The 22,966-nt window shown below is 38.4% G+C and overlaps 1 protein-coding gene across 1 annotated transcript in view; it reads left to right on the top strand.

Annotated features, from left to right (window-relative positions):
• DCDC1 (doublecortin domain containing 1) overlaps positions 1-22,966 on the top strand; it is a 426,036-nt gene that overhangs the window by 355,394 nt on the left and 47,676 nt on the right. Inside the window, exons 22-28 of the mRNA XM_034645816.1 lie at positions 1,047-1,228; positions 5,350-5,448; positions 9,526-9,625; positions 11,533-11,668; positions 14,466-14,625; positions 19,583-19,741; positions 20,890-21,090. Coding sequence (XP_034501707.1) covers positions 1,047-1,228; positions 5,350-5,448; positions 9,526-9,625; positions 11,533-11,668; positions 14,466-14,625; positions 19,583-19,741; positions 20,890-21,090 — 1,037 coding nt within the window. The remainder of the gene's footprint in view (positions 1-1,046; positions 1,229-5,349; positions 5,449-9,525; positions 9,626-11,532; positions 11,669-14,465; positions 14,626-19,582; positions 19,742-20,889; positions 21,091-22,966) is intronic.

Below are 22,966 nucleotides of genomic sequence, written 5' to 3'. Positions count from 1 at the left end.
ATTGCTGCCAGGACAATTGTTTTTGCAGATAGAAAAAAATGAAACAATTGAGATCTTGCCTAACGACATCATCTCTGATCATCTGTTGCCCCATTTACGCTTCTTCCACAAACGTTTATTTTTGTGACTGGCCATACCATCCACCCAGTTGCTCAAACTACAAATCTGGGAGCCATTAATCCTTCCGTCTCTTTATCCCCAAGATGCCATGTTCTGTTAATCCTTAAGTCTCGTACATGCACTCTGCCCTGTCCTTTTACCTTTCCTTTACTGCCCTAACTCCTACTGAGGCTTCAGCTCCACTACATGGCATTTCAGAGTTAGGTTCTTCTCCTGTGTCATCCCATCACACCCAGTACTCTGTTGCTATTAGACTTATACTATTGTAATTGCCAGTTTATTTCTAGTTAAGTTTCTGAAGATCTGCTGGAAATTCCTTGTGGAAAAGTATTCTGTCTTGTTCAGTTTTATTTCCAGTGCCTACCACTGTGTCTGGAATATAGTAAACCATCAATCAATATTTAGAAAATTCATGAATTAATAAATAAATGAATGGAAGATACACAGTAAGGTGAGTTCTGCGACTGAAACATAGGAAATTTGCCTAAGTTCTTTTGTCATCTCATTCTGGTTTTTGGAGAGTTCCTCAAATGTATTCTTTGCCAAAAGATCTAGTTTAAGATAATACTATTTCAGGCTATGATACCACTTTTCATGCATTCTTCACATTGAGTAAAGGTACTTCACATACAAGCAAAAACCATCGTAAGTTAATTCAGTTTTATTGTTTTAGAATGATGATTCTCTAAGAGGAACTAAGTCTTTTATGTTGTAACAAACATTTTAAAAACTACTAATCTTAAAATTCTTCCTTTTTAGTTAAATAAAACATCAATTAGAATTGTCTGGAACATCTTAGATGCGCAATACGTATTTTGATGCATGAATGAAAAATTAAGAGTACAAGTTTTGTGTTTAATATTTTTCTATATGTAGAAATGACTCTTCTTACTAATCATCACGTTCTTTGTCATTTCTTTCTGAAGGAGTTTGATTGGCCAATAGAAGGACTGCTTATTCCAAACAGTCCTCCCATGAGGAAAACCATCTGTAAGACCCCGGAGCTGTGTGTCCCTGTGAGGCTCAGAGTTTTGCGGAACGGAGACAAGAACAAAAACAGAGCCTTTGTTATAATTGGTCCAGATGTCTCACCTGGACGGAAAATGCAGTAAGAACACTTTGCTCATACTTCTTGTTTCTAATTTCTACAAATTTTTGTCTTCATTATGGATGTGTTTCTGAAAGGAGTCTGTGTTTATTTTTAAAAAGGGCTCCCGGGGCACCTGGGTGGTTCTGTTGGTTATTACCAACTCTTGATTTTGGCCCTAGTTATGATCTCAGGGTTATGGGATCCTGGGATTGAGCCCCGCCTCACGCTCTGCTCTCAGTGGGGAGTCTGCTTGAGATTCTCTCTCTCTCCCTCTCCCTTAGCTCCTCCCTCTGCTCACTCTCTCTCTCTCTCTCTAATAAATAAATAAATCTTTAAAATAAATAAATTAATTAGTAAATAAAAAGGGCTCCCATATTCATATTTGGAGATAAAAAGAGAGACTGAGATTTAATTAAAACTTGTCACGAACTTAATTTTAACTCTTCTGATTGAGGCTAAGCACAGGAGAAAATAATGAGTTCAAAATAGGTAATTCTGATCAAAAAAAGTTCTGAGATTAATGTCTATTTTGAATTAGCATTTTTGTTAAGTTTTGTTAATGTATTTCAAAATAACTGAGTTCATAAATTGCTTCTTATATATAATTGTGTAATTCCTTATTTAAATGATTGTTGTACATTATTATTTACATTAAGATCTTTGGCATATTTAACAAGCAAATATATTTCTCAAAATACAATTTCATATAATTTATTTCTCTGCTTTGGAATAACATTTTAAAAGCTTATCATTCTAGAAAAACATCAATCTGCACTTTAGCATGTGTTATAAAGTTGGAAAAAAATCTACCCACACAGCCAATATTTCTCCAACATCGGAGAAAAATCACTTGCTGTATTTTCATTACATTTTATGACAAAAGAAATCATAGACCAGTGCAAAGCTGTGATGTAAAGAATGACTTAAATACATTGTTTCTCATATTATTAGCAGTGATGTTACCTCCTGACCTTTCTTTTGAGATGTTTAGAATATTTGAGGCTGCTGATAATCGTTTAATATGACTTTCTTCACATTGATTAAATATACTTCATACATCGCTGAACAATGAGTAACATTCAGATCGGCTGTCCACTGAACTGCCTGTAAAGATGATAAAGTAAAAAATTAATCTTCAAAGTAAAGTCAAGCCTGAAATTGAAATCTTTGACGCATACATTTCATAATTAGCTCATTCTGCTAGATGTAAAATGTGAGGGTAATGCCCTTAAAGTAGCATATGACTTTTTTAACATCCAAAGTTAACAAATAATTTTTGTACTTTCCTACCTTTATTTTTTTACACTATACCTTTCACTGGGGTTCAAAATTATATACGGATTTTATCTTTTCACATTAATGTTTTAAAATACATAGTTCAATCAGGTAATCCAAACATAATTTGAGAGATTTGTTAATTTGGACAACTATTCCAGCGGAAAGTATGTGAAACCCTCCGTTATGCTCATGGAACGGTGTGCCCTAATTAATCAAATATTCACTTTGTTCACTACACGAATTAATTACTCCCCCAAAATTAAAGTACACTGGCATACACTTGACATTAAACTCTTCTAAATATACATGAACTTTTCTTGGTTGTTTCTGAAAATTTTCTGCAGGATCATCAATACCACTTTTTGCCCCAGAGCTGTATGTAAATACTGGTTAACAGAAGGTTCAAATGGAAAGAGTTTTGGCTAACATTACTGGGCAGCTGCATTGCCCCATTCCGGAGGACACTTTGTGTTCTATATGAATGGCATCCCAGAGTTGTGCAAAGTAGGAGTCCTGCTGTGCTACTTTTCATATATCCAAGCTAAATATTTTCTCTTTCAGAAGAAATAAAATGCTAATGACGTGTAGGGGTACATTATTTGTATTAACTTGAAACCTGTTTTTAAGAAGAAAGATAGTTGGGCTATTTCCTGTCTTTCAAGCAAAATCAAGCTAGATGATGAAATATAGATCTGTTTTAACCAAATCCTATCCTGGTAGCATGCTGTCCTTTAGTGATTTAATAATTCATTCTAGACAGTTTTGAGGGAAATTTGTTGTTGCTGGTTCCTCTATCTACAAAGCCAAAGGAAGATCAAATATCATTTGTTTGTGATTTAGTTGATCGTTACTCTTGGTGAGTAACAAGATCTTGTCAGTTAATCTTGAATAGTGGCTGTCAAATTCAAATAAATTAAAACCATTGTGACTTTCAGGTGAATTTCATCTCTCAGAATAGCAAGTTGAACAAGGAGAATTTTATAAGTGGTGTTTTAAGGAATTGTAAGAGGAAAGGCTCAATTTGAAGCTATGTGATAAAATTAATATTTTCATAATTTTAATGAGTAAGTTATTGGTAAGTTATGATCCCTGGACTCACTCAAGCACCTTAATATAGCTTTTAAGGCCCTTTGTGAATTGTTCTTCCATATTTTTCTAGCTCTATCTCTTACCAACACTCTCTCCAATTCCCACTCGTAAGCCCCAGCCACTCCCCAACACCTTCCATCTGCCTTAAAATAATAAAGGTGTTGCAAGATTGAGTTTGGACTTCATTTCTAGATGTTGACCCCGAACTTGACACTTCTCTACCCACCCCTGAATTTGCTGTAACTTCTGTTTTCTCCATTGCTCTGATCACCATGGGCTTTTCCTCAGCATAATTCCTACCACTCTGTGTTGTGATTATCTGCTTATGCTTCCACCCATGAGACAGGGATGATGTGTTATTCATCCATATATGTGCTTTCTGCTATGGTCTGGTCATGGGACAGTGTGTCCTCATTAATCACGCACTAAGCCATTTTATTTACCAGAGGATATAGGGCCCATAATAGGTCCTAAATTAATGCTTATTGAATTCATTCATTCATTCATTTATTTATTTATGATTAACTACACTTGATTACCATATTTCGTGAATGAATGACTATATTTGACCACTATTTCTTTCATTCAATAAAATATAGAGATTCTAAAAATATACCAGATAGTTTTCTTTTTTTTTTTTTTTTAAGATTTTATTTATTTATTTGACAGATAGAGACAGCCAGTGAGAGAGGGAACACAAGCANGAGGGAACACAAGTAGAGGGAGTGGGAGAGGAAGAAGCAGGCTCCCAACACAGCAGGGAGCCCGATACCGGGCTCTATCCCAGGACCCTGGGATCACTCCCTGAGCGGAAGGCAGACGCTTAACGACTGAGCCACCCAGGCACCCCTACCAGATAGTTTTCTAACTTGAAAATTTGAGCAGATACATATTTCAATTAAGCATTTTTTTCTATGACTATCACAATCACTTTCCAGTTTTAAAATATTTAGGTTTGGATTGATAACCTAAATAATATATGAATAAATATATGAATATAAACAGTATATGAACATCACAGGCAAAATGAATGTAAACTCTGCATTTTCTTTAAAACTGATAAATTCAGGGGCGCCTGGGTAGCGCAGTCATTAAGCGACTGCCTTCGGGCTCAAGGCGTGATCCCGGCGTTCCGGGATCAAGTCCCACATCGGGCTCCTCTGCTGGGAGCCTGTTTCTTCCTCTCCCACTCCCCTGCTGTTTTCCCTCGCTCGCTGGCTATCTCTCTGTCAAATAAATAAATAAAATCTTAAAAAAAAACCCTGATAAATTCATACCTCAGAGTGTCCAGCATTATTAGAAGAGGATTAAAATACTGAAAATTCATTTTCTTATATAAATTGTTCATAGTATAAATGTTTATAAACTTAATAATTTAACTGTGACAGTTTTTAAAATCCTTTTTCTAAACTTTTTAAAAATTAAAAAAAATTTATTTATTCATTTATTTTTAGAGAGAGGGAGGAGAATGGGGGAGGGGGCAGAGAGGAAGGGAGTGAGAGAATTCCAAGCAGACCTTGCGCTGAGCGTGGAGACCTAACCAGGGCTCGATCTGACAACCCTGAGATCACCACCTCAGCCAAAATCAAGAGTCTGATGGTTAACCGACTGAGCCACCCAGGTACCCCTGAAATCATTTTTTTAAGAAGTCATATTATTTTAGGACAAATTATGGTAAATTAAAACCTCATGATTTTTCACATATTTAAAGATGAAAGGTAATTGATAACATATACTGACATATCAGTCAAATCTTGGATCATTTGTTTCAGAAATGTTGACGTTGAAAGGAAAAAGAATGCGAAAAACCACATTACTAAATATTTTGAAACAGAAACAATCCAGACTGAATTTCACCAACTTTTGGAGAGGTAAATACTTACTATCTTAAATGCAAAGGTATTTTCCATTCTAGTGCCTGAATAATTATGTATAACACATAATACAAAATACATACCTACGTGCGTAAGAGGGCTGTCGTTAATACAATGATTCTGGAGTTTTTAATCTGTGAAATATATAAACTATGTAACTTTATGATAGCAGTGCTAATTAATAAATGTTTGCCCCAAATGTCAAGGGCTGGCAATTTCCCCTAGCTTCTGAACTGCCAACTCTGTAAATATGCATTATTCCTATTTAAAAAATATTTCACAATTGTACAGCACTTTTCTTTGGTTTACAGTTGTTTGAATCGAAATCAGTAGTTATCTACTTTAAACTAAATTTTAAATGTCATCAATCCATATCATATTTGTGATATATGTTGTAATTTTCTTTTGAATAATATTTTCCTATCAAAACAAGAATTGTTTTCATAGAATTTGATAACTACTTAAAGGTAAAGCACCAGGTATAAACATTTTTTACAAAATACGTCTTGTTGAATATGAGGGGGCAATCTTACCGGATGTAAGGAAAATTATGCTAATTTTTATTTAATAATTCACTCCAGACAATTTTGATGGTCTTTTCTCGGTGGTGGTGGTTCTTCCACCTCCAAAGCCAAAGGAAGATCTAGTAGCATAACAAGCATTATTTTAAGACAGTAAGTATGGAATTTTTTTTGCTGATACTTAAAGTTGCAGGCAACATGGAGTATTGGAAATACCAATGAATTAAGAGTCAAGGGGATTGATTTTAACCCCAGGTTTGTCATTAATTAACTAGAAAATTTCGGCAGAGCACTCCCCTTCTCTGAGCCCCAGTTTCCTCTTTGTTAAACAGGATTGGATGAAGATCTAAGAGGAAAGCAGAAAAGAATTTGGTTCTTTTCAATATCTGTTGTGTTCATGTCATGTGCATAACTGGTGTTGGATATTCTTCTGGAGATTAAAAAAGGGTGGCGGGCAAGACATTCTTTGCTCTCAGGAAACTCCTAACTTGTTGGGAAGACAGTTTGCTTAGTGAAACAGTCAGAAAGCCACAGAGGGCAGTATATAATTGTGCAGAAGTAAAAATAATTAAGGGACCATTTTATAGATGACCAGGAAGGAGGAAGAACCTGGTGAGGGGCAGCTGTTAGGGAAGTCCACATGGAGAAGAAATGAGAGAGATCTAAAAAGACAGAGATAAAAGCAAGAAGATAAAGAAAAGAAGAAAGCATGTATCCATAGCTTCTGTATATTTTGTCACTGTTCTGAAAAAACTAGAAGGATGTGGTGGGGCTCCTGGGATGGGTGTCCTGGCGAGTGATTGAAGGAAGGAAGTCCCCACTCTTACAGAGCGGTAGCGATCTGCAGACCTGGGAGACATACTTGCTTCCTGCTACCCCTGCCCTTTTCTCCCAGGGCAACCCAGGTTGTATTGAAATACAGCCCTCAAGGTACCAGCTGCACCTGCCACTTCTCTTCCACTCTAGCACTGACAGAACACAGAGATAAGACTCTACTTTTCTGGCTCCCTATAAATCTGAATAGGCCACATTGTTGCCAGTCCTAACTCCTGGTGTGAGTCAAAGGATCTTATTTCTAGGACCTTTGCCTCCACATGACAGAGAAACCCTGGACTGCTTCCTCAGCACCTTAGCCTCAGTCCCCTCACTCTGTAGATCAACTATCTCATTATTCTATGACGATGGCCTCTCAGGCAGAGGGGGGCAGGTGCCTTCAATGTTGTGAAGGACTCAGATTTAGGTTTGAATTTCAGCTTTCCTACTTGCTAGCTGTGCAATCTTGGGCAAGGAAATTAACCTCCAGGTTCAGTTTCCTCATCAGTAAAATGGGCCTCTCAGGAATGATGTGAGAATTAAGTAAGAGTAGCCATGAAATGCTTGCAGTGCTTGATCCATTGTGATAATGTGTTGCTGACTGTTTATGTGTCAGGTGGTTTACAGATATCCACACATTCAATCTGTAAAATATCACTGTGAGATAAGTACTACTGTATCTGTCTTTTACTGATGGGGCAAATGAAGCTCAGAGAAATTAAGGGACTTTTTCAAGGTTACACAACCAGAACAGGAGGGCTAGAATTTGAACCCAGGCAATCTGACTCCAGAGTCCACATTCCTCCTTAGGCACTTTAACAGCCAATTCTTTTCTTCTCTCTCCATTTTTGTTAACTGGCATATGAACAAGTTACAGGAATTAAATAGAAAGGAAAAATCTTATTCCAGTCCTCTCTAGCCCATCTACATGGGCCAATTAAATTCAGCACTATTAAAACCAAGGTTTCAAAAGGAAGGCAGACTTACCAACCACCCATTCCTTCTATTCTCCCACTCATTGTCCTAAAACAGGATATTCCCATTGTCCAAATGTTCTCCAGGAAAATGTGAGTAGGAGCAGATATGATAATCCTAACTCTTCTTAGGTCATGCTATAACTGCCTGGACCCACAAAGATACCCATTCAGGGAAAGTAGAAGGAATCAGGTTAGGTCTTTGGGCAGCAAAGAAAGAGAATCAGGCACATCTTGTGACTGGGGGCTCAATCTTCTTATAGTTCCTTCCCACTCCCTCCCCATCAACTCCTTTGGTCCACCAGCTTCCAGAGCTGTGACACAAGAGGCAGAGACTTAGCTCCCTTTGGCTTATTTCCTTCTAAGACCTCTCAGAGAAATGGAGGGCCTAATTATTTGCTCAATTGCTTTATCCCGTCTAAGGAAATGAAATTGAGAAATATTCTTCATACAGTTTAGCCTTCCTGATCAGCATAAAGTCACTTCTAATTCACTTACTATAGACAGTACGTTCTAATGTAAAATATAGTTAGCAAGAATCCTTCGCTTTCCTCGTTCCAAAGGCGGGATCGTCTGAACAGTCTTCTCAATGGCCCCATCACATTCCCTTACCCCTCCCTTCTCTTCCCCCACAATCCGGTCTCCTCGCCGCTCTCTTCAGCTGGCTCTGTAACTTCCAGACTGTCCTACTTCAGTCCATCTTCCATCTGTCGGACAGCTAACTTTCTAAAGAGCAGCTCTGATAACACCACACCTTTACTCTCCTACCTTCAGTGACTTCCTGTTTATGGGATAGAGGCCCAGTTTTCTTAGTCTGGTATCTTACGTGCTTTCCATGAGTTCCTGTCTTCTTTTCCAGCTTCATCTGGCTCCTACTCCTGTCCATACACTCGGCTCCAGTCATAGAAAATTTCTCTAAGTCCTAATCCTTCTTGACCAACTCCTATTCATCTGAAAAGGCCCAACCCAAATGTCACTTCCTTTGATAAGGTTCCCTTGAGGAATTCATCATTTTGTTTTTCTTGCGTTCAAAGCACCCTGGCCAGGTGCTTATGACAGCACCCACTCCTGCATATTATACTTCAGTTGCTGACCTGTCTCTCCCCCCATGAGAGAGGGAGCTCCTCAGGGAACAAGAAAATATTATCATTCATTTTGATATCCGAAGGGCAGGCCAAATGCTTGTTTGAGGCCTGGGGGTGGAAATCACTGTCGAATGGTTAACCAGGCTAAAAATTCCCATTTGAAAGGGAGTTAAAAGGCTATGGAGATCACTTCTAGTGGAGGGAGATGAGAAACTGCTTGGTGATGGATATGACTCTAGGGAGAGAATAGAACGTGAACAGAAAAAGCCAAGAAAAGTGTTTTAGGTGGAAGGAAGAGCATGAGCAAAGGCACAGAAGTAGAAAGTGTACGGCATATTGAAGAATGAAAAATCAATAATGATATGCCTACTTATTTGTTGATCAGTCCTGGCACTGTGCTAACCACTTTTCAAAATCAGCCTTTAATCCTCAGTAAAACCCTGGAAGATAAGAAATCGAGGCTTAGAGAGGTTAAGTAATTTGCCCAAGTCCCACAATTTGGACAGGGGGATTGAGACTCTAAAGGGGTCTGATGAGCTCCAGGGCCCACCTCTGGATGGTTTCACAGGTCTGCAGCAGGAGTGGGCCTTGATGGTACAGACCCTTGATTTCTCATATTTTCTCTCTTCTCTGCTGGAAACCTTCTATCTACAAGCTCAATTTTTGTATCTCTTATTACAGGTGCACTGAAATTTTAAATTTACCTTCTGCAGCTCGGAGATTGTTCAATGAAAAGGGAAAGGAAATCTTTGCCCTAAAAGACCTTCAAAGGGATGAACTGGTAAAGACATGAATGTGAAACTGGAAATATGAGTACACACATACAACTAAAAGACAAATGTTTTAAAATACAAGACTTCAAACACTCCTTCCCCCCTTATTTTCTCTCAGAGTTAGCCTTACTCAGCAACCCTTAGAAATTCATACTAATAGCTGGCTGTTGAGAGCTACTGTCAGGCATGATTTTCAGGGCTTTCTAAGAATGAGCTCATTTGAGGCTCAGCACCACCCCACGAGATGGATGCTTTTATGATCCCCGCTTTAGAAATGAGGGTGGAAACTAGACAAGACCAGATCATTAACCACTTGTGATTTCTGTCTCCTACTCTGAAAGAAGTAGTTCATCTCCTCTTTTTGAGGCCTTCAAAATATCATTAGTGATTTCTTACTAAGTGATAATTTCACTCTTTCAGAAAAAAAAGCCTATTTGGGTGGCTAGAGATAACTGAGAAGGACTTGAGCAGCCAACCCTTTCTCCCATTTATGGAATTTGAGGTGTCAGCTCGAAAAGAAAACTTGCCTGACCCATGCCTGAAATTCTTTGAACAGAGAACCGAGCTTGCACTGTATTATCAGAACTCATCCCAGGCTCTGAATGTAAAGACTCCTTGAGCGAGTCTTAAACCATAGTACCAATGACCAGCATCGGAAGCAGCATGGCAGAGGGGAAAGTCTGTGCTCTTGGAATTGGGAAGATCTCTTTTGAATTCTAACACTATCACTTCCAAGGTTTTAGTTTGTTGGTTTTCTGCTTTTGCTGCTGTGTTAATTCACTGTTATTTTAGAAAGAATTCAAGGTAGATTGCATTAAAACATAGGATATAAAAAGATAAATCTAATGTAAAGATAAGTAGATGAGGCCACCAAGGTGAAGGGAGTGTGAGAGAAAGGAAGATAAGGTGGAGCTGGGAGTGAGTGTTAAAAGATCCTGCGTATTTGCTAGAAACAAACTTACCACTGTTCTGAGCAGCCAACCCAGAGACCAGAACATCAACTGTTACATGATCAAGTGTGTCCAGAGGAAAAAAGTAAGCCTGTTGTTCAAACAGAAGAAATTTTTGAGAAAGTTTTCCCCGAGTCGTCATACAGAGGGTGTGTATAATCACCAGTGTGGGGTCACAGAAAAGCACCGAGTGACATTTTTCTTTCTACTGAGTGGTCTCAATATATCAGTCTATTTTTTCTTACTTCAGAGAAATACGAATTCATTTAAGAAATAAATATAAGCAGCGTGAAGAACAGGTATCATCCATAATCTCAGCATATAGAAATAGCCACATTAACATATTACAAGTTCATTTATACCAGTGGTTTTGTCAAACTTCTGTAAAAGATCAGTTAGTAAATATTTACAGACCATATGATCTCTAATGAAACATCAACTCTTGCCATTGTAAGCACAAAAGCAGTCACAGACAGCATGTAACTGGGTTCTAATAAAACTCTATTTACACAAACAGGCAGCAGGCCAGATTTGGGCCTCAGCCATAGTTTACAAAGCCCTAATTTATACCTACCTCCCCTTCCTTCCTCCCTCCTCTTCTCTCTCCCTCCTTTCCTTACTTTCTTCTTTCTTTCCTTCCTTTAAAAAATTGTTTTATAAAACTTTATTTTGAAAAAAATTATAGATTCACAGGAAGTTGCAAAGGTAGTATGAAGAAGTATTTCTTCTTCTTCTTTTTTTTTTGTATAAAACCCTTGTGATCCTTCACGTTTATCAACAGTTTTGCCTTTTTATCACTGAGTATTAGTCTAGGTATTAGTCGAGTGTTAGTATGGTGTCACAGTTTGTTTAACCATTTGCCTATTATCGGACATTTTCTTTGCACTTCTCGCTGGTTTTGGCTATTCCTAATAACGCTGCTGTGAACAGTTGTACATGGGATCAGAGATTCACTTCTTTGCTAGGTATATGTTTCATGTGGAGAACATTGGATCAATCCTGATGTGTCCATTGCTCAGCAAAAGAAGCAAATCTTCCTGAGGAACTTAGCATCAGATATTTATAAAATTCAAGCTTTCTGCAGTATACATAAAATAGAGGGTAAGCATTGGAATTATTTACCATAATATATATGGCCAAAATGAAATGCCTAATATTGCTTTTTTTAAATTAAGTTTGTTTAAATAGGTTCTATATCACCCCTATATCCTGCTGTTTAGCTCTTTAGACAAAGTTATATATTTAACAGGATTGCATGCGTATTTTAATTCACACTACACTTTGGGTGTGTAAAGAAAACGTAATTTATTTTGTCTTTAACAAATCAGGTCTTCTTTGTTTTCTATTAAGGAAAGCATAAAATGTCCAGTCAGGTTTAAATTTTACCTCATCCATTAATTTATATAGTCCCTTTAGGGAAATCTTTCAGGTTTCCCAGTCCCCAGATTTTCTCTTTAGTTCCTCCCTCAGTTGGAAGGGAAGAACTTGGGGTACAGAATCTCTTGCTTTCTGGGTCTTGGTGGGTGCTGTCCATGGCTGGGTGACTGTGTTCCATTCTTTTGGCCCAGACAGTGCTTTGGGCGGGTGATGCTTCCTGCCTGACTCAGACTCTTCTCTGCTCCCTTAGCTGCCCAGGCCTGGCTGTGGCTGAGTGGTCATCTCTGAACTCCTTATTATAGGACCCCTTCACCCCTCCTTGGCAACCACTTCTGGAAAGCTCTCTAGCATGACCCAGCAAATCTTGGGTCATGGCTGCACCTCTCAGAAACCAGATTCAGGTTGACATGGCTGTGCCTCAGATTGGAGTGGTGAGGGCAACGTGAGAGGTGATTTGTCACGATGTTCTGAATAATGAACAGTGTCCTCAGTGTTTCCTTGGTGTGGCTTAGATACCGTAAGTGAAGCCTGTAAGTGGAATCATAACATCCAGTGCTGGTTTTCTGCCTTCCTCTGTCTTCTGTTTCAAATTCCCTCAGGCCCAGAAATGGTGGGTTTTCTCCAAGTCAACCTTGGGTTAAAGCTTTGATATGCTAATTTGGAGCTAACAGCATTTAGAAAAATCCTAAATCATGATAGTGTCATCCTGATTTACATGACCCCAGTGGCATATGGTGTGCTTGGGTGTCAAAACTATCTTTGTACTTTCGCTTTCCTTTGTAACATTTCTCATCAACTCAAGGTCTTCCTCCTTCCCTTAAGGCTGCCCCAGGAAAGGACAAAGGTCCTATACATAGACCATGGAAAGTCAAAAGAGAAAAACCATTAATATGATTTAAAACATTTCCCTATTACATATATTGAATGCTGTGCAGTAAGTTTTACATGTATCTTTCAAGGCATTAGAGGAATTTGCTATCCTCGAGAATGTTCTAGAGACATATATCTAAATAATATGCCCATTTGAATGGTTAGAATTTATAATAATTAACATTTTTTTAGAAAGACTTATCCTTTAGTACTTTTTTTTTTCTCTTAGGCTTTTTTAAAATTGAAGGGTAATTGACGTATGATGCTATATTTGTTTCAGATATATAACAGTGATTTGATATTTATGTACTTTATGAAACAGTCATTGCAATAAATCTAGTTACCATTTGTCACCATACAAAGTTGTTGCAACATTATTGACTATATTCCCTATGCCGTACATTACCTCCCAATGTCTGATTTTTCTTATAAATCGAAGATTATACCTCTTAATCCCCTTCATCTATTTGATCCATCCCTCTACGCTTCTGACAATTATCAGTTTGTTCTCTGTATCTATAAGTCTGTTTCAGTTTTATTTGTTTTGTTTTTTAGATATAAGTGAAATGTAAGTGAAATAATACAGTATGTCTTTCTGTCTGACTTATTTTACTTTGCAAAATATCCTCAAGTTACCCCATGTTGACACAATGGCAAGATTTCATTTTTTATGACCAAATAATATTCTGTTATCACCACTTCTTTATCCATTTTTTCTGTTGATGAACACTTAGATTGTTTCCATATCTTGTCTATGGTAAATAATGCTGTGATGGACATAGGGGTGCATATGTCTTTTCAAATTAGTGTTTTCATTTTCTTTGGATGAATACCTAGAAGTGGAATTGCTGGATCATACGGTAGTTCTATTTTTAATTTTTTGAGGAGCCTCCATACTGTTTTCTATAGTGGGCACACCGATCGTACATCACCAATGTGCACGAGAGCTCCCTTTTCTCAACATCTTTTTTTGCTTTTTTTTGTTGTTGTTAATAGCCGTTCTGACAGGTGTGAGGGGATATCTCACTGTGATTTTGATTGGATTGGATTTGCTTTTCCTTGATGCTTAGTGATGCTCATCATCTTTCCATGTGTAGGTTGGCCATCTGTATGGTCTCTGGAAGAATGTCTATGCAGGTTCTCTGCCCGTTTTTTTTTTTTTTTTAAGATTTTATTTATTTATTTGACAGAGATAGAGACAGCCAGGGAGAGGGGGAACACAAGCAGGGGGAGTGGGAGAGGAAGAAGCAGGCTCCCAGCAGAGGAGCCTGATGTGGGGCTCGATCCCATAACGCCAGGATCACGCCCTGAGCCGAAGGCAGACGCTTAACCGCTGTGCCACCCAGGTGCCCCTCTGCCCGTTTTTTAATCAGATTGTTTTAGGTACTGAATTTTATGAGTTCTTTGTATATTTTAGATGCTAACCCCTATTTTTAGTACTTTTGACTACAAATATGTTGGGGGGAAGAATCTATAAAAATTAAGTGAAATCCAGTTTATTAAAGAAAACTATCAATTATACTTAGAATGTGTTCTCTTAGACCAAATAGCTGAAAGTTGTCAGCATTCTTATTTTACCATGTGTTTTCAAATTCCTGGTGTTCTGCGATCATAACTAATATGTCCTTGCAATTTGCACATTTCTGCTCAGCTCTTGTTTTAGAAGTCCAAAGTGACATTGTATCTGGAGCCAAGCTTGCTGTGCATAAACCTGTAGCAATTTTTGGAGAAGAGAAGCAAATGATAGGACCAAAGGAAAAGCAAATGCAAAAAAATGCTTTAACCACGGAAAAGGCTTTCAGTGAAGTTCTGTAAGTAATCAGCATGGCCAGAAAAACTACCTGGTTCCTATTTGAACTCAGCTCATTAGCTCAATAACAGCACAGAGCCCATGCGGGGAACCCTTACATTTGTGATATAGATGTCAGGTGAAGAGCTAGTATTTAATTAGTTTTCTGGCAAAAAGATCAAGTTGGAGCTTCCTTGTTCAGCCATCACAATGATCTACTTTCAGTAATTTTATTATTATACTATTTTTAAAAAACCAGAATTTTGGAATTGCAAATTATTTGAGGAATCCATCATGTTTTGTTTTCATTAAAGTCGATGCCAGGAACAATTAAATTAATGTAGGTTCAAGCTGGATGCATGTTAACATACAGTCATCGTCCTGGGTCACTGAAGTGCTTTCTGGATTGGTCTCTCTCTCTCTCTCTTTTCTCCTCCTTCCAATTCACCTCGAAGTTCCATCTGTAGACAATTGTCTTTCTAAAACATAATTCTTTTTACACAGTTCTTCAGTAGCTACCTACTGCAGATAGAAAAAACATTTAGTCTAATCCCAAGCCCTTCTCACCCGAGTCCAGGCCTGTCACTGACCCTCATTTGTACCCCCACGCCCTCCTCCACTGCACACTTTTACTTCCTGACACAAGAACTAAGCTCTAGCTTGGCAGCGACAGGCTGCTGCTGAATGTGTCATATTCCGTTTATGCACCATTGCAGGCCTCTGAGCCACTTACTTGTTTCTCTCTGCCTGAAGTGCCTTGACCTGCCCAGGACTCACGTGTGGAATGATTCTTCGTCATTGAAACCAGTCATGGTAATGACTGTACACAGAGCTGTGCTTATCAGCTCCCTCCCCCGCTCGCTCCCCACACCCACCCCTAGCCTGGGAATTCCTTGAGGGCAAAAACCCTTGTCACTGTCTTCTGTGAAGACCAGGGTAGCTGACTTTAATCATCCTATACTGAATAAATGAAGGAATGATTGAATGAGTTTCCAAATTCTAAAACCATATATAGCTAATAGACTACCATTGTGATAACGGTGAAAACTAATTTACATATCATTTGAAACTATTTTACAAACCATATTAAAAGACTGCTTCTATCCTCTATTATAAGAACATCAAATCTTATTTTAGGAAACAAACCCCTCATTTTGATGAGTGATTCATCTGGTCTCATGGTGCCCACAAAGGCACCAGAAGGCCTTTTTGAGAGAGCACTGATTTGGCCTACATGGTGTATTCCTCAAAGGCTAGAGAATTTCTGAGGAATGTATCATCTGGCCTCTGAATTATTAGACTGCACATGGGAAAAAATAAACAGAAAGTAAGAAAAAAAAAAGAACATCTTTGAGAGCAAAGATCCACATTGTTCTAATTTATAGATTTCATCAAGGCCTGGAGTTCTTGAGTCCACTCAAAACACACTCCAGGCAGACTCATCTCTTGTTGAACACTCATAATAACAGGGAGATCACTGTTTCGCAGGGCAGCCCATTCTAATGTTGCAATTACTTAGAACGGCTCCATCCTACGATTTCCTTTGTTTCTGTTTCCATCCATTACTCTTCTACTTAAGTCCTTAAAATATGCAAAGTTCATCATCATCAGGCTAACTTTCACTAGTTCTTTGAACCACTTCTGATGACTCAATCCTAAATAATCTTATATTAGAGAGTCACTTTAAGATTTCCCCAGAATTTCTCAGATATGTTTGTTTGGAAGTTTTACATACTTGAAAAGTGGGATGATTTAAGGAGGGATATCCATAAAGCAAGAGAGTAAAGACCTAGAAAACATCTAGATCTAGAAGGAACCCTTTTGATAGTTGGGTTTTGTGTAAAGATTTCTGGTAATAAAAGTAAGCAAAATGTAAAAGAAACTCTGGGAATGCTCACCTCAGCTTTGCTGCTTTGTGAAAGAAAAGGCTTTTTGAGCATGGAGCTCAGGGAGAGTTTCCTATTTCCTTACTGAATTACAGGCTGGCCCTGCCCACTTCTTTTTTTTTTTAATAATATTTATTTTGTTGTATTAGTCACCATACACCCAGTGCACCATGCAATTCGTGCCCTCCTTAATACCCATCACCGGCCTATCCCAACCCCCCACTCCCTTCCCCTATGAAGCCCTCAGTTTGTTTCCCAGAGTCCACAGTCTCTCATGGTTCATTCCCCCCTCTGTTTACCCCCCCTTCCTTCTTCCCTTCCTTCTCCTACTAATCTTCCTATTTCTTATGTTCCATAAATAAGTGAAACCATATGATAATTGTCTTTCTCTGTTTGACTTATTTCACTTAGCATAATCTCCTCCAGTCCCGTCCATGTTGCAACAAATGTTGAGAAATCGTTCTTTCTGATAGCTGAGTAATATTCCATTGTATATCTGGACCACATCTTCTTAATCCAGTCATCTGTTGAAGGGCATCTCGGCTCCTTCCACCATTTAGCTATTGTGGACAATGCTGCTATGAACATTGGGATGCATATGGCCCTTCTCTTCACTACGTCTGTATCTTTGGGGTAAAATACCCAGTAGTGCAATGGCTGGATCATAGGGTAGCTCAATTTTTAACTTTTTAAGGGACCTCCACACTGTTTTCCAAAGTGGTTGTACCAACTTGCATTCCACCAACAGTGTAAGAGGGATCCCCTTTCTCCACATCCTCTCCAACATTTGTTGTTCCCTGCCTTGTCAATTTTTGCCATTCTAACTGGTGTAAGGTGGTATCTCAAGGTGGTTTTGATTTGAATTTCCTTGATGGCTAATGATTTTGAACACTTTTTCATGGGTCTGTTAGCCATTTCTATGTCTTCATTGGAAAAGTGTCTGTTCATATATTCTGCCCATTTATTGATTTGATTATTTGAATGACGAGAAGGAGAAATCCCTCCCAGCAAAGAAAAGATAATGAGTCTGTGGCCTCTGCCACAGAACTGATGGATATGGACATAACCAAATTGTCAGAAATGGGGCCCTGCCCACTTCTTATGCCTCTTCATGTACTACCTTTTTCACTCATTGCACACCTGTCACATCAGTGTCTTTCTGTTCCTCAAATGAAACAAGCATATTCTTGCTTCAGAGCCTTTCCATTTATTCTCTTTGCCCAGAATGCTCTCTATCTAGAACCTCACATGGCTGGCTCCTTCCCATTCTCCAGGTCTCAACTCAAACATTGTCTCTCAGAGAGCCTTCTCTGACTCCATTGCTTAAGTAGACCCCACCCCACCCTGGCTAGTTTCTATCACAATATCTTGTTTTATTCCACTTATGTCACTTAAATTATTATTCATTCATTGACCTGTCTGTTATCTCTCTTCCCCCACTAGAATGTAATCTACAGCTACATGAACCCTGAGAACTTACCTGTTTTGTTCATCACTGTATCCCCAACACTTAGAACTCTGTGCCTTTCATGTAGCAGATGTTCCAGAAATATCAGTTAAAGGAATGAGTAACTAACTATGGAATGATTAGTTATATGAGTGAACGGACAAATGAATGAATTAATAAAGCAAGGTATATTTAAAAAGGGCTATTCTAAAGTGTCTAGACTGTACTTCATTTGCCTGGAAGCCAAAGAGAATACAGATGAATTCCAAGTTAGAAAATTAAACATCTGGACTTGGGAGAAGAATCTTGTTTACACTTTGCTGAATATGTTATAACTAAGAATGACATTTTTGTTTTCTGTTTTCCTCAAAGAAATAGAGTTGGTGGGAAAGCTGTGTTTTTTATTTTTAACACTAGATGGCACTGTTGTTTTTTAACTGCTGGGAAGATATTTGACTTGAGAAGCCGCTGGTGCACAATTTTGAATGAGGCAGCTGTTACCCTCCAATTTCATATCCATATATCATACTTGTGTTACATTTGAAAAGTGTATGGTCTGCTGTGCCAACACAGGAATTGACCCCGAAGATTTTGGTAATTTGATATTGCTTTTCCAGTTATATCAAATACCACGAGCACCTTGGTGATCACAGCCTACCCACTCCCCACCAGCTTTATTTACACATATGCATATTTAGAGTTCTGGAATATGCTCACTGCTTTGCCTGTATATTTATCCTGCCTTGCACGGAGCAGGCTTCATATTGTGTTGTGATCCCATGGAAGCAAATGTACCCTCAACAGTGCTCCAGAACATGATATGTATAGGTCTGTGTGGTGGCTATGCTCCTGTTCACATCTTCATCTTAATGAGAAGCCAGAAGGCTGACTGACTCAGTTATTCAAGCTAAGACTATTTAAGTGTCTTAGTACACTATTCTCTATCAAAAGCTGGCACGTCTGTGCCAATGCTATTTGAGCCTCTCTAGATTTGAGAGGAAAAGTTAAGTTAATTAAGATTTCTTAACATTGTCTAATGAGTAAACTTTATGAAATGCAGTAATCTAGGCTGTCCTGTCCCAGACAGAATTATGACCCACTTATGGAGTAGGCAAAAGGAATCTCATTACACATTCATTATGAATTTCTTAAACTACTAAGTAGTCTTAATCTTGCAGTTTTTTTTTTTTTTAGAGGGAGGGAGGGTCAGAGGGAGAGAGAGAAAGAGAATCTTAAGCAGGCTCAATGCCAAGTGTGGGCAGACCATGATGCGGGTCTCGATCTCATAACCCTGAGATCATAACCTGACCTGAAATCAAGAGTCTGATGCTTAACTGATTGAGCCACCCAGGCACCCCAATCTTGCAGTTTTTGAAATATAATACATGACCCCATTTTTTCCTGAATAAATAATAGTAAAGATGAATGCTGTTTATTATGTAATTAGGGAATTTTACCTCTAGTCCTATATTAAAAGATCTAAATTATGTATTAGTAGGTGGTGGATTTGCAATGCTAGGTACCACCATGGAAATACAATTTACAGATCAATATTCTTCAGGATATGATCAGACTATACCTCAGAGAAAATTCTGTGAGTAAAAATCAGAATTCTTAGACTTGTGTTTGCTTCTGAACCTTGATAGAGATTCACATGCAAGAGCCCATCTCCGAATGAAAGCTTGTCACACACTTCTCAGGTACACCTGGCAGGAAACTCCTCAGGACTTTGATGAGGATGACAGTCTTCCAAAGAAAATGGAAGAAGAACTCTTTGAAAATGAGGAATCACTGAAGAAATACAGGTAAAAAGTTGCAAGGAATTCTTGTTAGAGATTTCTGCATGGTCTTAGATTTGTCACTTCGGGGCAAAATGATTCCTGAGAGTTTGCATTGCTGTGAGCCGCCAATTACATTAACATACACATTTGTGTCTTTCCTGTGTTTTTGACTAAGTATTTACAAGTACTTGTGGGAAGGCCCTTCTCCCTTTAGCTTATTTTGTGCCATGTAATGCAATTTCTTATTCACTGGTGTGTCTTTTCTAGTAAGCAGTAAGCTCATCCACCTTTGCCTCCTGATGATGTAACACAAAGCCTATGTATCTGTTGAATGAGTGTGTGAATGAACTTAAGAATAAGCATGTAAGATGCCCTGATGTCTTTAAGAAATTAGTGAAATGTAGTTTCTTCCTTTTTAATTTTATTTTTTTCTGGTCTATGTCCAATGAAACAACAGGAATTTATAGTACTTTATATTATTCCATAACCTTTAGACATTTGCTTAACATTTTAGCGTTTTGTGTAAATCAAGCGGCTTTTGGCATTTCAACAGTTAGCATTGCCACGTGCACATACTAGGGGCTTCGTAGATGTTTATAAATTAATTTAACTGACAGTGCGTTGTGATGTCTAATATATTTCATAAGTCTGCTTATTGCCTTGAGCTCCTTAAGCAAAAGATTCCTTTGAATTAACTTATTAGCATATCATTCTTCTTTATGATATTCTATGAGTTGTTAGGGAAGATTGAAAAACTTGGAGAATGGCCTTCTATTTGCCAGGGAGACTGTAGATAGAAGCTAGAAACAGCCATGATTTGAACACCTTTGTTTCTCCCTCTTCCATTTCTATAGGGCCCTCTCCTTCTCCTACTCCTTTTCCTCTTTAATCAAATTCTCTCTTCAACTCAATTTCTTTTTGCTATGCTAATGAGTTTCTCATATTCTCTTGGATAGACATTTATTCCCGTTACAGAATAAACTCAGAATTCTACTCTTTACATCTGCCTGGCGGTGAAGGCAAACAGCAGTGCTGCTGTCCCTATGATAATGCCTCCCTATTATCAGTGAATTCGGTTCACAGCGGGTCTCTCGCCAACAGAACTTGCAGTCTCCAACACATCCAGTGCACAGGACATTCTTCGGCCTCTAATGGGATTTTCTTTATCTCAGCCATTCTCCAAAGCAGAATAAATTGCAGAAGCTTTGCCACCAGCAGTTTGAATACAGAAATGGGCAAATTATAAGCTGTGCCGCTCCTCAGCTAGTTTTGGGAGTTCGAGGCCCTGATGTGCGCTCAGGCATGGAGGTAGTTTTGGTGGAGAAAAAAGTGGATGATTGTCATCAACGGTGGATGCACAAGGAAGGCAGCAGGTAAACCCATTATATTGGGTGTGAATATAGCAACATATATCAATGGCAGCCTAAGAGATTTGGTTTGGTCCCCACAGAGCAGGCAGGGGTATATGTGAGTACTTTGGGTTTTCTATGTAAGGTAGCCAATAATTTTTTTTATCTTACTCAAAGAAAAGAAAGAGAGTGAAATCAGATGTAAATGCTCAGTAGTCTATCCACAACTTATTCACTGTCAATTCAGACAAGAAATATGAAATCTGACCTAGTGGGTACATAGTTTTAACTGGCTATGGAACTTAAGAGAAAACTGGGCTGCCATCTAATTCTATTTTTATGATTTGAAAGGATCAAGTAAGAACTTAAAGAGTCCCCATTTTAAAAAGTTTGCAGTACTTTTCATTAACTCAATCTCCTGCCCCTCCCCACATGCATCATGCATGACTTTCTTCTGTTCCCTATTTCCATCAGATAACCAACTGATACGGCTTCTGCTTACACAGTGAAAATGAATTCTTACCTTAACAAATATATCAGTCCAATCTAACCTAATGGCTGGTCCTCATTTGTATCCAGATTCAAACAACCACTATCAAAGGTTATTTCTAAGACAATCAGAGGAAATTTAAATGTCTGGGTCCCAGATGATACAAAAGAAGCCTTATTAATTTTGTTGGGTGTCTTAATAGTTTAATGGCTATGTTAAAAAAAGAAAAGAAAAGTTCTGACCACTAAGATATATATTGTAGTATTTACAGATAAAATTAAGAGGTAGGTCAGATTTGCATTAAAATATTCCAGCAAAAAGCAAAAATGTAAAAAGTTGGAAATGGATAAAATGAGAATGGCAAAATGTTGATATGACAGCTGTTGAGTAGTTATGGCTTCTTAGAGTTTTCTGTCTGTTTTTATTCATATATGAACATGTATCTAACCAGGAAGAAAACAACTCCTTGATTTTTAGATTGGGTTGCTTCAAATTCTGCCATTAGTCTTGTATGGTGGGGTTTTAGGGGCTTCTTCAATCTTCTGACATCTGTGTGATACTTTTTTTTTTTTTTCTGGGAAAGAGCTGTGATTTGCACTGGATTCTCAAAAGGTGTATGATGTGAAAGGTTTAGGAATTGCTGCTTTGACGGAGATTGTGTAAGCTTTAGTGGGCAGCCCCAGCGGCCCAGCATGGGCAGGAAGAGAGCTAGTCTTACCGTTCACTGAGATGAGCCAAGTGCCAGCAAGGAACACTTACTGGGCTTGTTTTCGAGAAGACTGAAAAGCCAACCTGTAGATAGACCTGTGAGTGTGTTCCTTTGCCCCATTCATCCTATCTAAGCTAATTTTATGACAGGGATCTAAGAAGCAGGTTTTTGTCCCTGTGAATGATTTGCTATTTGGAACCAGAATTCATTCATTCTGCTGCAAAGGAAATTAAGGGCGGTGTTTTAGGTGCTGCTGCTTTAGCTAAGAACAAAACAGATGAAAATCCCCGCCCCTGCAGGGCTAGTGCTACCCGGCCTACATTTCTGGAATTTAGCAGTACATCTTACTGCTTTAGCTTACTGTATTAGAGTGGAGGTCCCCCTTGAACCCAAGTTGGAATTTGCCCGATACACTCACTTGGTTTCTAGACACACAGAAGAAAGGTCCAGGTCAACTTTTGAGTTAACCTGGCATCATTCTCCCATTTTCAACTAATCAATCTGAATTAATCATTTGGCTTCCAAAGGGAAATATTAAAACAATGCTTAGGGATGAAAATCCCCTCAATGGGACCCAGAATTATACAGGGGAAAATACAGTGTCATGGAATTTGGAGCTACAAGAGATCTTGAAAATTTCCTTGTCTTAATCACTTGATTTCAAAACTAGGCACAGTGAGGCGTGGGAGATTGACTTGCAA

The sequence above is a fragment of the Ailuropoda melanoleuca genome, chromosome 16 (assembly GCF_002007445.2).
Source record: "Ailuropoda melanoleuca isolate Jingjing chromosome 16, ASM200744v2, whole genome shotgun sequence".
Classification (NCBI taxonomy): domain Eukaryota; kingdom Metazoa; phylum Chordata; class Mammalia; order Carnivora; family Ursidae; genus Ailuropoda; species Ailuropoda melanoleuca.
This window is presented reverse-complemented; position numbering and strand designations above follow the sequence as displayed.